Source organism: Plasmodium vivax, chromosome 14, assembly GCF_000002415.2.
Source record: "Plasmodium vivax chromosome 14, whole genome shotgun sequence".
Taxonomy (NCBI): domain Eukaryota; phylum Apicomplexa; class Aconoidasida; order Haemosporida; family Plasmodiidae; genus Plasmodium; species Plasmodium vivax.
Genome location: NC_009919.1, coordinates 1,296,640 through 1,313,317, shown reverse-complemented (window position 1 = coordinate 1,313,317; position 16,678 = coordinate 1,296,640). Strand labels below are relative to the sequence as shown.

At 36.5% G+C, this 16,678-nt stretch overlaps 3 protein-coding genes across 3 annotated transcripts, besides 6 other annotated features; all 3 read right to left on the bottom strand.

Moving 5' to 3' along the window:
• Positions 1-199: 199 nt before the first annotated feature.
• Positions 200-2,803, bottom strand: PVX_123295 (RuvB-like 1, putative; the record flags this gene model as incomplete). Its single annotated transcript, XM_001617170.1, has 5 exons — positions 1,404-2,803; positions 1,028-1,136; positions 799-896; positions 545-617; positions 200-378 (listed from the first exon to the last, which is right to left on the bottom strand). The coding sequence occupies exons 1-5, from the start codon at positions 2,694-2,696 to the stop codon at positions 200-202; spliced, it is 1,752 nt and encodes a 583-aa protein (XP_001617220.1). The 5' UTR covers positions 2,697-2,803.
• Positions 969-1,008: a microsatellite.
• Positions 1,371-1,470: a microsatellite.
• Positions 1,956-1,978: a microsatellite.
• Positions 2,804-3,813: 1,010 nt separating the features above from the next.
• PVX_123290 (hypothetical protein, conserved) lies at positions 3,814-8,126 on the bottom strand (the record flags this gene model as incomplete). The annotated part of the gene is made up of 4 exons (XM_001617169.1): positions 5,132-8,126; positions 4,335-4,619; positions 3,974-4,188; positions 3,814-3,902 (listed from the first exon to the last, which is right to left on the bottom strand). The coding sequence occupies exons 1-4, from the start codon at positions 8,047-8,049 to the stop codon at positions 3,814-3,816; spliced, it is 3,507 nt and encodes a 1,168-aa protein (XP_001617219.1). The 5' UTR covers positions 8,050-8,126.
• Positions 5,662-5,689: a microsatellite.
• A 1,556-nt stretch (positions 8,127-9,682) lies between the features above and the next one.
• Positions 9,683-9,706: a microsatellite.
• On the bottom strand, positions 9,697-16,354 carry PVX_123283 (hypothetical protein; the record flags this gene model as incomplete). The annotated part of the gene is made up of 4 exons (XM_001617168.1): positions 12,902-16,354; positions 11,872-11,950; positions 11,597-11,723; positions 9,697-10,068 (listed from the first exon to the last, which is right to left on the bottom strand). Exons 1-4 carry the CDS (start codon positions 16,293-16,295, stop codon positions 9,697-9,699), a joined length of 3,972 nt encoding a protein of 1,323 aa, XP_001617218.1. The 5' UTR covers positions 16,296-16,354.
• Positions 15,582-15,652: a microsatellite.
• Positions 16,355-16,678: the final 324 nt, after the last annotated feature.

Below are 16,678 nucleotides of genomic sequence, written 5' to 3'. Positions count from 1 at the left end.
TACACATGTGAATGCACATTTATGACAACCCTTGTTAGTGTACACAGCCACGTAAGCATACGAATGCACGTGCACACATCGCCGTTCTAGTTAACCCTTTTTCCACCGCCGACAAAATTGGCTAACACAATTTTTTTCGTCCCATTTTTTTAACGTGAGACGTAAAGACAATTGGCGCTTACTACATCCACGTAGCAAACTAATACAAATATTTATTTTTGTCGTCCAAGAGAAGCTGCGTGGATCTTTTTGTGTCAAAAAAAATGGAGGAAACGATTTCTACGATGCTTTTATTTATCCGTTTTTTTCCTTTTCTTTTGGATAATATTTTCGCGGGGGTTAAAAGTTGAATGGCGTATCTTAGGGAACATTGGATGCCTGCACGGGGGGGGGGAAAAATTGTAAAAAAATAAACAGATAAGCAGAAAAATGAACACGTAAGGGAGAACATAGCAGAGTTAACGCTGCGAAATGAAAATAGAAAAGCGCTTCCCCCACCCACATAAACATACAACTGCACTTGCTCCTAATTTGTTTCATTTACCTATGTCGGCCAAGTAATTTAAGGCTTCGTTTTCGATTTTTATTTTCTCAAATTTGCACCTCAGTTTTAGAACCTTAGAGGTTGGGAGGCAAGAGAAAAGGTGCGAACAGTGGAAATGCAAAAATGAGAAGCGGTTTTGTGAAAGGGAGCGGGGTGCCAAGGCTGGAGGTTCCTTGACGGCACAATGCACCCCCACACGCAGTGCATATACGTATGTGGGTTTACACGCCGAGCCCGCTTGCACCTGTGCATACCTGCAGTATTTCCTCCTTATTGTACAACATCGTCTTAACAATTATGATTCGGTCCAGCAGGTCAACGGGGATCCCGTGGGCGGATATGATGTTCGTACCTGAGTGGCGCGCATTTGCACGGGGGTGCAATTACGAGGTGTAATTACGCGGTGTAATTACGCAGGTGTTATTACGCCAGTGTGTACGTGTACGCGCGTATGGCTAGCCGTTGAAGGAATGGAAAGGTCACCTTTTATGTTGCATATTCCCCGGTTTGTGGCCAAAATGACTATGGGGGCCAAGTTGGATTCCAGGGTTCGGTTCAAATAAGTGAAGCACTCAATGTCTAGCATGTGGACCTGCGGAATTGAAAAGGAACGAATGGGGAGTGCAGCTGGGATTCGCCCGCAGGGGTGGCGACTGCATTTTTTTTTTTTTTTTTTTTTTCGTGCAGCGTATTTCAGAGAAGGCGAAATGTGCAAATTGGTTCGATGGTAACGGAGTGTGTATTTTTTTCGCAGCACACATTAGGTTATTTTAATTAGTTTTGCGTTATCTTGCTGCACTTCGTTTCGCTTCATTTCGCTTCATTTCACTTCTCCTTTTTTGCGAGAAAAAATTGGCACCTCGTCAATGAAGAGGACTCCCGGCACAATTTGAGCTATCCCCTGGTCGACATATTTGTAAACAATTTTGTTAATTTCATTTCTGAGTTTATCGGTAATTTCTGTTTTTTTGGATTTGGAGTTTTGCAAAAAATTGAGAATATTGTCCTTTGGCTGCACATTAGATATATCCAAATCGTAGAGGGTAACATTTTGAATGATATTTTTTTTCTTATGCACATTTCCCCTAGGCATATCAACAAACGTGTCCGTCTCAATGTCAAACATATCTTCGTATAAGCTGCATTTCCCTACCCGTTTGACTAGCCCGCTATGAGATTCAATGTATATAACATCTTTTTCTTGAATTTTCTCTTTGACAATATTTTCATAAATGGATGAGTGTATTTTGATTTTTTTTTGTTCCTTCAAAGTCTTCAAGGTAATATGCACGTAGGAGATTTTTTTTTCTTCGTATGTGTCATCATAAAATGGTTCTATCTTGATGACTTCTCCCTCAAACACTTCTTTAGTTTCTTTTATTTTTACGCCGATACTTTTCCTTATATATTGAGTTAATATCTCTGTTTTTTTTACTTCACAAGAGTATACCTGAGATGCGTTGAAGATGCAAAAGGGAATGGAATCTTCGCTAATTTCTTTGCTTATAGCTATTGCTATGGCTGTTTTCCCGCTTCCACTGGGGCCTGCTAAGAGCAAACATTTGCATATATTTTTTTCCTTAATTAGATTGATAAATATTCCTGCCGCTTCTCTCGCTTTCTTTTGTCCAATCATTCCCTTGCAGTTATAAAAGTTTCGAAACACTTCCTCGTCGCTTTCTTCCTGGGGATTAGTGCACTCCCCATTTGTGTGCGTGTACCCATTGGGTGCACTATTTGCCTTCATTTCCTGCTCTCCCCCCATTCCGTCACCCGTGAATTCGTTACACAATGCCCCATCGGCGTTTACGTGTCCATTTGTTGCTCCGTTCGGCTGCCCATTTGGCTGCCCATTTGTTACTCCATTCAGCTGACCATTCGGCTGCCCGCCGAGGCCCATTTTTCCGCCTTTCCCTTTCTTCTGCTCAAAGTTCAAGTCCTGCACGAACCCGTCCGCATCTAGCCCCAAGCCGCTAATATGGCTGTGTAGGCTTATCCTCTCCTTTTCCCTATTCGACTCGATGATGTTCATTTTGGGAAGAAGCAAAGTAGAGGGGGGGGATTGGAAGAGAGCTTCGTAAGTGGAACGCACTCTATGTATAGTGATACAAAATGGATGTAAAGTCAAAACAGCCTCTATTACACACCGCATGCGCAAAGTGGGATGCACACCTTTCTGCGTTTTGCTTTATATGCACAAATGCACCTGTGAAAACAATTTCGGTGTTGTGAAAGTGAATACATGCGGTGTAAATGCTGAAAAAAAAAAAAAAAAAATCCCTTTTAAAGTCTATTCAGAAGGGTAAAACAGCTCCTATATTGCAATCACCCCTTTTTGTGTGATAAAAACTGAGTAGAGCTCACCAATTTTTTATTCCCACAAATTTACACTTATAGAAAAATTTAGTGCTGGTGTAAAAATTCGGTGCCGTTCCATTTAGCGAAAAAAAAAAAAAAATGGTAGAGAAAGAATACACAAAACCTCATTTATGTGCAATCGTTTCTTTTAGCAGCGGTTATCTCAATGCTCCCTGAAATGGCCAGCCATAGCGGTGTAGTTTATTTTTTTTTATTTTTCCTATTTTTTCATGTTTGTATTTTCCTCCGTTTCTCGTGCTAGCAGCGCATGCATTGGCTACCTCCATCTTATGAGTTAGTCGCATTTTATGTCTTGCCATTGCGGATGTAGCTCTTACAAGAGTGAAGTGCACCCGTGCATGTGCGCAAGCAGCGGTGTAGGAGAGCTAACTGCACTTCCTGGGGGGTAAAAGCGCTTGCATGTGCCCACAAACAAGTGGATACATGCGCAGGTAAATGTGCACGCAAATACATGCGCATTATGGGTGCGAATCGACCAGTCGAGAAAACGAAAAATTACCAAAAAATGCAAATAAGCCTAGCGCCCCGCCCGTTCGTCCCTATGCATGCGTGTATGTAAGCGTGCATATATAAGAGCATATACACACACATGTATAGGTGCACGTATGTATATATATGCACATGCACACGTGCGTACACATGTACATTTTACATGTCGGGGCAAAGTGACATCTCGGGGATGGGGTGAAAAAAGCTACAGCTGCGTATCCTGCGAGGCCTTGGGTGGGCAGCTGGACTCTCCAAAAATGCATCGTAGCGCGCTAGGCAAACAGTGAGCGTGCAAGCATGCAAGCTAGGGACGCACATGTACGTGCGTATATGTATGAACGTCATTTTAAAATTACGTAGTGGGGGAAATTCCCCCCGTGCCTTTCTCCTAGGAAGCGTCATTAATGCAAAATTTGGGCTTTTTTTTTTTTTCCCTCCTCCTTCTTCTTCTTTCTCTCCTTTCGTCTAGCGTCATCGATATATTTCAAAACTGAACGCAAAAAGTGAGCGATAAAAAGGGTGATGTACATAGAATCGCCATTGCAAAGCGATTCGTTTGACCCTTTGCATTTTGCACTATTGCCCTTTCCCCCTTACTATGTAATAGGCCTAAATCATTTGGGAAAAACTGTGCAGCTATGATGCCCAGGTTTTTACCCAACATGATATAGTTTATATGGGACCTAAAAAAGAAGGCGTTTTTTTTCCCAATTTTTTTCAATGAAACATGGATGTAGTTTCTTTGTAGCAGTGTCAGCTCGATTGAGCGCGAGCTTCTGAAATTCACACATGACAAAGCGGATGTGCTCACGTTAGTACGTACATGCATGTTTGGATGCACGTTCGGGTGCAAACCCATACACATTCGTGCAGCCTCTTTCCAACGAAGGGGGCGCGGGAAAAATCGTGCAAACTTCCTCACTCCTGCGCTCTTTCTGCATACCTTTTCGCCGAACAAAAGTGAAGTATGATGTAAGATTTTATTAACCCCTCAAAGTACACGTAATTCAAGAGGGAGCTTAAATTGGGGACCCCCAAAGTTTTGCTTCTGTCGAAATGGTTTATTTCCAAATGGTAGTTTAACAAATAAGAGGGAACGTACTCATGTTGCTTTTCATAAATGTTGGAAAAAACGTAGTTTCTGAGATTTCGGTTCCTTAAACTGAAAAAAAGAGCCAGTTCGCTAAAGGCGCAGTATTCTTCATACCTAAGGGGGAGGGGTATGTTTCTTATTCCGTGTCGCTGGTGGGCAGAGATGCGAACACATGAGCAAAATGGTGAGTAGCCATTTTTCCGCTTAAGTGTGTATAAATAAGCAAATCACGGAACGAAATAGGCACATATGCTCATATAAATGCGCCTATGCGAATTTTCCTGTGGTGGCCATTTCTGCGCTGTTTTGTCGCTATATTAGATAGCGGGAGAGTAAGCCAAACGTTCGCAAATTTCAATCGCGCATCAAGCCAAGTTGGCATCTTCACCCGTACATAGAATCTCCCCATAATTACACACCAAATAGATGATACCCTATGGCGCACCGCCGAAGAGGCAAAATTTACACTGCAGGGTATACTCCCCTTAGTTGCGCTGCTACTGTGTGCCTTCCCCTCCATGCGCAATTCGCACTCATCACAAAAGAGCACACACATTTGTGTGCGTAAATTGGGGAAGAAGGCACAATCTCAAAAGGCGCAACTATGTATGCACTCACTTCCTCACCTTTTAGCCTGTAGCGCGAGTAAGGCAAGAAGGTAAAACGTATCAGGGTGGTATCGATATATGTGATGAGCCCTCCTAAGGGAGGCGTAACACTTGGTGGGAATGTCATTTACAAAGTAGTAGTATGATAGTAGTATATAAGAATGTATATTATTAAAAAATAGCTTATTTAAATTTTTACAAAAAATAACAATTTGATGCGCCTTTTGTGTTAATTGTAGGGCATATATTAAATTAAACAAAGAATAAAAATAGAGATCTGAAAAAACGTTTTGATATGAGTCCACGATATATTTATATATTTGAATAGATCGTTCGATTTGCTTAAAATGTAACAACAAAGCTGCATTGCAGAAGAGGAAATAAATTCTTCGATTGTTTGTTTTTAATTCTTGAGCCAGTCGTTTTATAGCGCCAACCTTTTTTAATAAGTAAGCAGAGTTTACAAAAAATGCTACTACTGATGAGTCATACGTATGATCCATTAATAACAGTTTACATAAACTATAACACATGGGGAAATTTTGTTCATAAAAACTTCTTTTGATATTTATTATTATGTGCAATTTCGAATATAGGAAAAATTTTGGAAAATAATCTGAAAATTTATTTTGCGTAATGTACACATACGCATCGTACAATGTCACTTTGCTATATAAAGAGTTGTACAGTGTTATTTTTTTGCAAATGTGTACATTGCTGTTCTCGTTATATTTGTGAAAGTTTTGTTTACTCGAATGTTTTTTTATATATTGTGGGAGGTCAACGTGTTTTCTTTTCCCCCCCCCTCCGCATTCACTCCCTTCGCTACATTCGCCCCTATTGTTCCCTTCACTGTCGTGGATGAGTTGGCAAATCCGCTGCATGGGGACTTTTCTACTTTGAACCCACATCTTTTGTTTAATTTTCCCCCCCATTTCGTTGTGGTCACTTTTTTCGCGGAGCGCTTTTTCTCCCTGTTCATCAGGTGTAAAACCGCGCATCCAATTTTCCCCTCTGGGGGAGCATTCGTTGTGGGCACTTTTGGTGCGATTTTTTTCCGCTTTTTTTGTGGCATTTTTTCTTTCCACATTGTTCGTTTTTCCCCTTTTTTCAATGTTTGTTCCCCCCTTTGTGACGCCATCAAGGAGGAAGAGAAAATTGCTAACGGTTTTTTTGTTGCGAAACTGGTAATTCACTGAGTACAAAATGAAGAGGAGGAAATATTTTATCCAGGAAATGCTCTTACAATACTTGGCTAGTAAAATTAAATAAATTTCAACTTTTAAGCTTAGGATGGAAAAACTGAAGAGCTTCAGAATAATTTGGGGATACACAGGACACTTCAAAAATAGCAGCATTGAATATTTCAGGGCGGAATTGTACAAACCTGCTAATTCGTACAAGTGAATAACTGCATGGGTTAAATAATGGCCATTTTTACTCAGTAAGCATTTTTTACTTATTTTTTGTATAAAATTTACGCATTTGTTTAAGCAGTTCTGATTTTTCATTCTGATGAGCGACATAATTTTTACGAACGCGACATAGCATATGCAGTATATTTTATTGCAAGTTTTCCTGTTACATGTTTTCCCCCCGTTTATGACGCCCCCAATGGAATTATTTACTTCACAAAAATTTTTATGTTTGCAAAGCAATTCCGTGTTACACATTTTGTGTGTATGCGTTTTTTTTTTTTTTTTTTTAAATTTGTGTACTTGCCTATGTTTAATGTTGCAAACGTTGCTATTCTCCAAGTCGCCGCTTTCCCCTGTAGGGGGGTTTGGGCCATTTTGCAAAGCAGCCATATAAAATGTACTCCTTCTGCATTTATGATAAATCAATTGAGTGCAATTTTTTCCACATTTGGAATTATTTCCCTTCGTTGAAATGTCCCCACTTTCGACTTTGTGCCGCGCATTGTTCTTTTTTTCCGCTGCCCCCTTTGCCTTTACACCTTTGCAAGAAAATATCCACAACCGTTTGTAACGCCTCAGCATGTCCAACAAATCTGTGTGTTTTTTTCGCAAAAATAGGGCTTCAATTAGGAAAATAAAATTTTTTATGCTCTTCTGACGGTAAAACAAATACTTGCTGAGGAATTCCATTTTACGGTACAGGAAATATTTCTTACAATATAGATAAGCAGTTTGCAAATATTCCTCGTCGTTACAATCTAAGTTAACATTATTTTGAACATGATCATATTGCATTTTCTCTTCGTTTGACATTTTGTTTTCGTAATTTACACTCCTAACTCTTTTTCGGTTTCCCCCCTCTTCTGAGTGCACATTATTTTCGCCGTAATACATATCGTTATGTGCGTCAGCACTCTTCCCACCATTTCCATGGGCATATAATTTGCTGTTAGCATCTCTAAACGTTTTATCATCTAAACTATTTTGTGCCTTTTTATCTGTACCACACTGGGTAGGAAGTTCCGTTTTTTCTTTGCTATTTGTATCGACATTTTTAAAGTACCTCAATATGTTTGTTGAACTTTCGGAAAAAATTCTTTTTTTGGCGCTTTTATTTTTTTTTACGCCTGATATCTTTTCCTTTATTTTTTTAATTGTGCTGTCTTTCGGGGGGATCTCTCCTTTCCTTTTTGCACCATCTGTATTGGCGTTTTTAAAGAAAATATTTTTCGCATTGTTAAATCCGGTTAAATAATTTAAAATGGAGCATTCTTTGTTCTTTTCCTTTGAGGGGACATTTTTCCTTTTCACAGCAGGAGCACAACTTTTCGAATGTCCCTTTCGTTTCTTTAGCCTATCTTTTGTAACATTCGTATTGACATATTTGTGTAAATTGTCAAATGCTGCATTTCTGCTAACACACTCATGGGCTAAATTTGATTTGGGCGTAAAAAATTCTACTTCGGAATTTTTTTTATTAAAGGAGGTATTAGCTTCTTCTTTTTTTTCCTGATTCATTTTGTTTAATTTATATTTTTTTCCAAACCTTTTCCTCCTCTTTTTATCACGCCAGAATGCTATGCACGCTCAAACCCTGTGTGAGCGCTCCACAAATCGGTACCCTAAGGGGAACCGAAACAGGTGGCAATGTTGGCAACATTTTTAGCAACTTTTTTTGCAACATAATTCGCCGCACAGATAGCGCAAAAACTTATTTATTCCTCAAAATGATTACATACGTGATCACATGCGCCTATTCTGCGCGTATACATGCGTATATTTTTAATGCATAACTCCCCATCGCGTTAATAGTCATTGCCTAGCCGGAAAATTAAGTATAAAAAATTCGGGAATTCTTTGCTACATTTTGAAATTACTTTGTTCCACAGATATAAAGTTTTATTCCTTTGTTTTATGTCTATTTTTTATTTATTTTGTTAGATGAGGACACAAATGTTTGGGAAGTTTCTGCACGCAACGCACATAAACACGGCATGATATTTTAAATATTTTTTTATTTATTTGAATAATTCTAACGCGCTTTTAAACAAAATGGTGTATCATTCATATTATTTATCCGGCGACAATTTTATAAACATTGAATTACTATTGAAATTATATGAGATTTTTAAGTTCGTTTATTTTTTTTCTATTACGCTCTTTACGGCTGCTTAAGGCCTTAATGCACCCAGTTTTACAAAAAATATTTTCCACAAAAAAAAAATAAAAAAAAAAAAAAGTTCATAATTATTCAAGATTTTTCTAACATTATTGTATTATTTTATTAACAATTATTTAAAAAAAAATGTTAAAGATTCGTATATATAACGATACATACATACATACCAATTTGAGTTTTTTTTTTATAGCTTATGGGTTTTAATATTTTTGCATGTACGAATAAAAATACATAGGATTAATTATTTAACTCAAATAAGTTGAAAGCTACATATTTTTTTTACGAATGTGCGTTAGAAAGATAGGAAAAAAAAAAAAAAAATGCGCGCGTATATAAGGCATACAAATATATAAGCAATATATACAAATTTACGCTTATATTTTTCAATGTAACAAAAAATACATCAATTAAAACAATAAATATAAAAACATAACATAAAAAAAATACATTAACTAAAATATCGTTAACAAATTACATATTATGCATTGAAATAAAATAAAATAATATATATTATTATAAAAAATTACTTTGGCTAGCTGTATGCAAATAAAAAAAAAAAAAAAAAACAGCTAGCTAGCTGGCTAGCTATTTTTATAACAAAAATATATCAGTAATTATTTATTAAACAAAAAAATATGGTAATGCATCAAGGAGACATTTATACTAAAAAATTAATTAAATATAAATTTGTGTGTATCATAATTCTAAAACAATATATTTGTGGGAAAACATTTGGATCATATATATATGTGCATATATATTGTCTTAAAATTCTAAAAAATTTATATTTTATTGCAAAAAAAAAAAAAAAATATATATTATACACACATGTATTTATATGTATACATATATATATCCCCAAACTTGAAACATATTTTTTTTTTTGTCATCAATTTTACATTTTTTCATCATTAAATGGTAAAATTACAAATAACGTTTTTTTAAAAAAATTAAAACAAAATAATTAAAACAAACCAACTTATTAATTAAATTATAAGTTTTGGTAAAATTTTCAAAGGATTATCTTCCATCTCTTCTTCGTATGTTAGGAGAAAGTACTTCAAAGTCAATTTTGTCTTAAAATGATTTGAACTTGTGTAGTAATCTTCCAACACAATGCACTTTTCATTTTTTGTTTTTTCCCTCTTGTTCTTTTCTTTGCCGATATTGTTTAATTTTTCGAAGCAGTAATTTTCTAGGTCTATATAATTTGTCGTCCTGGATCTCTTTTCCAAATCTGTTCTTTTGGTTTCTCGAATTAAGTTATATAGTTTAACTGAATTCTTGTCTTCAAAAATTTTCAAAGAATTGTAATCAGGTATGTCGTCAAATTGCACCTCTTTTTCATCATTCGCTTTCTATAATCATCACAAGCAAAATGCAAAAAGGGGGGGAATCAAATCAAACAAAGGTTAAAACAAAGGTGGGAACAAATACGGAAACGAACATAGAAACAAAATATGCTTGCCACGCCGATTAACAAAACATACACGCGCATACACATGTACACACACGCGTACACAAAGTGCACAACATCAAGAGGGTGCTACTTGTACGCCGTCATCATGCAAATCAGTCATGACAACGAAAATCAAATACGTACATATATCATCAACACAAAAATTGAATTAAAAATCAATAAACGTTACAAAAACAAGTAGCCACATCAATGCTATAAATAAAAAACAATCAATGAAAGGAAGTGGAGGATTGAAACATCATCATAATTCACTAAAACAAGTACATATACAGTAGTACTTCAAATCAAAGTACGTTCAAACAAAAAACACAACTAAACACACGTGTCTACTAAAAACAACAACAAAACAAGGGAACCAAAAATTATCAAAACAGGGGTACGGAAATAAAAGCCCATCAGCTGGTAACTTGAAACAGTGTACAAATACAATCTACAAGGAGAATATGTGCACATCATCAACATACTCCACTGAAATGTTGTGGTCAAAATGGGAACGCGCAGATGAACAAATAAGCATCAAATTGTCATCAAATTGGCATCAAATTGGCATCAAATAAGCATCAAATAAACATCAAATAAACATCAAATAAACATAAAATTGGCAACAAACTCAGAACAAATGAAAATCAAACTAAAATATAATGAACATAAAACTAACATCAAATTAATATTAAACTAATATTACACTAAAATAAACTCACAAGCAAGCACAACTTGCAGCGAACGGGCAACACACGGACAAGGATTGATAACGGACTAGCAACGCGCTGGCAATACACTCACAACGAACGAACAGAGCAATCACAACACGAACGATCAACAGATTTGCAACGGGCCTACAACACACAAACAACATTATAATAACGAGTTGGCCACATATTACAACGGACGGTAACATACATACGATGCACTTAACACGAACTGGCAACGTACTTACAACGTACTAACAACGTACTGACAACATAATGACAATATGCTAACAACGAACTGGGCAAAAATTGGCAAATTTCGCAAAAATTGGAAAAACTGCAAAAAAATGCAAAAAAATGCACTCCATTGCATATAATCGCAAAATCTGCAAAAATTTGCGACAAACGAAAAAAAGAAAAAAAAAAGAAAAAAAGAAAAAAAGGAAAAAAAAGGAAAAAATTGAAATAATGCACCTAATTTTGAAAAAAAATGACAAAAGTGCACCTAGTATGAAAAAAGTCACAAAAGTGCACCCAACGGAAAAAAGGGTGCTAAAAAGGCACCCTTGTGAGTAAAATGAATACAAATTAGAGCACCCTTCGTGCCATCTTATCACAAATGAAACTAAAAAATGCAAAGAAAGAAACCAAAATGCACTTTTTTTTCGGTCAGGCTAAAATTGACATTGCTAATTTTTTAGGCATGCATTTTCTTACAATTTTATTGGCATAGTGGATTAGGAGGGTCAAAATCTTCATCATTTCTAGGAGCGTATATCTTTTTAGTGCAACTCTGCCAAAAAATAAAAATATAGAACAGAAATATATGTATTTTCGGTGCCGACTTTTTTTGCATACATAGAATTATCAATTTATTTTTTGCGCATATATAAAATATATAAAAATTTCAACGGTTCCTCCCAATATAATATAATTTCAATGCGGTACTCCACGCATATTATATGCGTAAATAATCAGTTGTGGACACTTACTTAAATTTGCAGTTGCAACTATGTTCTTCGGAGCAATGAATACATAGAATGTCATTGGAGTGGGGGCATATAATTGAACCTGAAAAAAAAAAAAAATAGGCAGAGTCCGCAAATACAACGGGGTATATATTTTACTATACCATAATTATTTTAATTTTAAACATTGCGGCACGGTGCTATATTGCACGCAATATCAATAAATGCAATTTGCGCTTTTCATAGAACCATGTTTTTTTTAGCAGTAATTTTTATTCTCTATATATTATCTTAATTTTTTTTAATTTTTATTGACTTATATTTTTTTCTATATGCATGTTATTTTTTTAATTTTTCAATTTTTTATATCTCTATTTTTTCTCTTCAATTTTTATTTGTTTTTTTTTTCGCTTCCTACTTTTATTTTTTTTTTTTTACTTTTTTTTTTATTTAATTCTATTTTTTCTGCTCATTTTTTCTTATTTTTATGATTTTTTCAGCGTATTTGTGCTTTCTGCGCATATAACACATAGTGCATATATATTTACGCATATTTTGTGCATGTACAGCGCATTTTTAGCCCCACTGCAGCGTATACATTGAACAACCGCTCCACGAGCATTGTAAGCGTATACTATAGGCGCATATATATGCGCGTATATCGATCGTACCCTCTACGCGCATGCCAAGCGCATATTGGCGCGCGCAATTACATGCGTACACGACATGCGTACGCAATATGGGTGAATATATGGCATATGCGCATGTGCGCGGGGATTGTACGCGTGTATATGCGCGTATAAATGCAATGTACGCATGTAATGTTCGCGTATACGTTCGCGCATTGCGTTTGCGTATTGCTTTCGCGCATTGCATTTGCGCATTACGTTCGCATGTAACTGCGCGCGCGAAGGTACTCCCAGCATGCGAATGCAATGTGCGCGCTTCGCTCTCGCGCATGTAATTCGCGCAAATGCATGCACGTTTGTACGCGCCATTCCGTACATCGCGCAAGTACATATATATATAATATATGTATATAATGTAATCTTACTGTTGAAGGTGGGGGAATTACAGGCATCGCAATCCTTGTAAAAAAATTCCAGTTTACTCTTAATGTTTTGGAAAAAAAAGTGTTTGTTTTTCTGGCACTCGAAATTCGCGTACATTTTATTCAAATCTAGCGATAAATGGCCTGAATAATTCATAAGCTTATTATTTAAAAGGGCATCGCGATTTAGTGTGAACTCTATAAATAGCGTTTTACTTTCCCTAAAAAATTTGTACTCATCAGTTAGTATATAACGCAGGGAGTATATGATGTGTTTGAGTTGGCTAAAGGTATATTCTTGATAATGCAGTAAATTTGAAAATAAAATGAAATGAATGGATATACAGGTGTTTCTAAAATATTTGTAATTGTAATATGACTGTAGGCCGTAAAATAGCCAAAATGTAGGGGCAATATTGCAAGCTTCATTGCAGTTATAGCCTGAATTAAAACCTCCATGAAATGTTTTAGGCCAGAGGAAAATAAATTCATTTTTTCTTTGAATATTTTTATAAACTGGAATCTTATTTTTTAGAAAAACCTCAATTGGTACTTGTATGGTTAATTTGTAAATTTTATTTTTATTATTTTCTTTCTTAAAATTAATTTGTTTTCTATCCACAATTTTGTAATTCAAATAGGATTTTCTATATATCAAATCTGCATTATTTATATCCACATCTATGAAGAGCAAATTATCTGCCAGTGTATTATTATTATGGCTAGTGCTCATGGTCGTACTAGTGCTAGTACTGCTACTATTGCTGTGGCTATTACTAAGCAGCCTAGTATTGGCAGTCGCGCTAGTGCTAGCCATTATTACATCATTGGTGCAGCTCGTACTTCCAGTGGCAATACCATTCGTAGAGGTTAAATTTGGGTTATTTTTTGAAATGCGCATATTTTTTAGCCTTTGCTCAGTTGCGATATTTTGCACAATAGAGCTCTCCTCTTTGAGTTTTTTTTTTAAATCCGAATTATTAAATAAATTTCTTCGCTCCTTTTTTTTCATTTTTCGATTTCCTCTTTCCATTAACACATCCTCCTGATAACTGTTTTCTTTTAAGTATTCATAAATAACATCTTCCACCTTGTCACTGTATAGAGGTGGTATGACGTACCATATTTTGGGGTTCCCCCAATGCTGATAATTTATAGATGCAAAATAGTTATCTTCTGTGTGCCAGCAGAAGGAGGAAAAAAGGGTTCCGACATATAACCATGGAATGTTAACCCCCTCGATGGATATATCTACATTTCGTAGCATAGATCCTTTGATAAAGGGGAGTGATTTTATATTCAAATTTTCATTAATGTTTTTAATTACACTATTTATTTCTGAGTAGTACCTCTCTCTCTGTTTGATAAACATGCTATCAGGGGGTAGGTCTCCTACATGTGTTTCACTGCTAGTATGACAAATTTTCACCTCTCCACTGGAGGTCCCTTTGCTCCTATCGTATTTATCACTGGCGCTTTGGCCCATACCTCCTTCAGTGCTAGCGATTTCGTTTATACCGCCTGCACAACTGGGGGTTCTTCTTCTATCAGCGTCAATCCCATTGATACTACCCCTTAGATGATCACTGTGATCCTTTTTTCGATCGCCGCCGAAATAAGTACCCTCGTCACTCTTGTTTATTGCATGCCCTCTATTATCGACAAGGCTTTCTTCCATCGTGCCATTTTCAGGATCAGAAATGTTAATCACATCTATTATACCCTGTTCGCGCTCACTCACCACCCCTTCGTTATTTGCATGGTCGCTGCCGCGGTGGGCGTTCGCTCTGTCACTGCTGTAGTCGACATTTGCGCTGTCAAGTGTACAGTCATCACTGATACGGTCGTCATTAGAGCAGTGGTCGTCAGGGCAGTGCCCATTACAGTAGTGACCATTACAGCAGTGCCCATTACAGTTGTGACCATTACAGCAGTGCCCATTACAGTAGTGACCATTAGAGCAATCGCTATTACCTTCGTTCGCGCTATTCCCCGGCGGAAGCGAAGGCGAAGGCAAAAGCGAGAGGCTCATGTCATCATTCTGCTTATCCACACCCGATGACACATTCGCGCTTGTAGGGTCTTCACACATTTCCTCCTTGCACTCCCCCGCACGTAACAAACCCTCGCCCCCTTCTTCTCCCCTCTTCAGAAGGTCGCTGCTCGACTCGCACGACGATTCAATGGTCCCACTCTTAACACTGCTGCATCTGCTCCCGTTCGCAGTGCTGATGTCACTACTACTGTCATTCCTCCCGGAGTCCTCAAGCCGTTTTAGGTTGTTATGAAATAGGCACGTGGGATGATTTTTGGATACGGGCAAATCAGCGCCATATACAGAAACGACTTGCTCTTTTCCTTTATTGATGATTTCCCAATATTTCTTTTCTATATTTTCCAAGCTCGCCTTTTCCTTTGGTAGGTACATCTTCTCCAGCATTTGGTTATATTTGTACACCTCATACAAGGACCAGTACTCCTCAGGGTGATCAAATTCTTTTCCATGCTTCAGTTCGTTGATTTTTTGTTTCCGTATATTAAATTTCATATTTAGATAGTACGAGTTAAATTGTGGTTCGAAAAAATTGGGTGGTTTTACTTTCATGGCTCCATATTTCAGTCCAATGGAATTATATTTTTCGAAAAATAAAATTGGATTTGATAACTCTTCCATTGTTGTGTGGATCACAGGTATTTCTTCTATATTTTTATAAATGCTATTGTTCGAATGATGGTCTGCGGAATTTTTTTTTTTTTTTTTTCTTCCTTTCATCACGCGGTTATTCTTATTTTCCGATTTGGTTAATTTTCCACTTTGTAATTTTATCATTTTGTTTTTCCCTGGCATGTTATTCCTATTACACGAGTCGTCACATTTTTTAATTATTTCTTGTGTGTGTTCTAATTTTATTTCCACAGTTGGAATGGGAGAATTTGCTGCTTGTTCGTTTTTCCACATTTGTTGCTTTTCTTCCTCCTCTAATTTATAATTGCAGTCGTCACCATCCAGGGTGATTATTTCTTCCACTTGGTCATTGTCCCCCTCGGACCTTTGCCCCTTTAAAGCACATTTATTTTTCGCGTCGCATTCTTTTTTCACTTGCACGTCGTCCTGTTCACATGGTACATTTTCGCAATCAACATCGCTGATTATTAATTTGTTTTTTTTATTTTTTTCAGTCAAATCTACGTCGTCTTCTTCATTTCTTGATGAGATTATAAGCTTGGAGTTTCTTTTTCTTTTTCTAGTATTTTTGTCATATAAATCCATTGCAATGTTTACAAGATCATGTGAAATTTCTAGTTCGTTTTTAGGGGCAATTTTTTTTTTTTTTTTTTTTTTGGATTTATCTACAAGCGTAAGGGTGTTAATTGGGGAGTGTAAAAAGGGTGTCATGGCTGATAAGTTAATTTTAAAAATGGTTATTGAATTATTCAAACATTAAAGGCATTTATAAAAACAATAAAGTAGGATAAAGTAGGATAAAACAAAATGACAGAAAAGAATTGCCATAAAATACATGGAGAATAAAAAAAAAAAAAAAAAAAAAACGCTCTACACTTGTGTACGTATAATCTACATCGGTATGTACATACATGCATCTATGCCGTACATAAATATTCCCGCTGCATGTGTCATCTACTTATGTGCGCAATTTTTTCGGCGTGTACGTGAGGAAGAGGAAGTGTAATTGCAAATGCGAGTGCAAGTGCAAGAGCGCACTTCGGAACAGGTACGTGTTTTTTTATTTTTTCCAAACGTTCACGCGTACGCAAAAA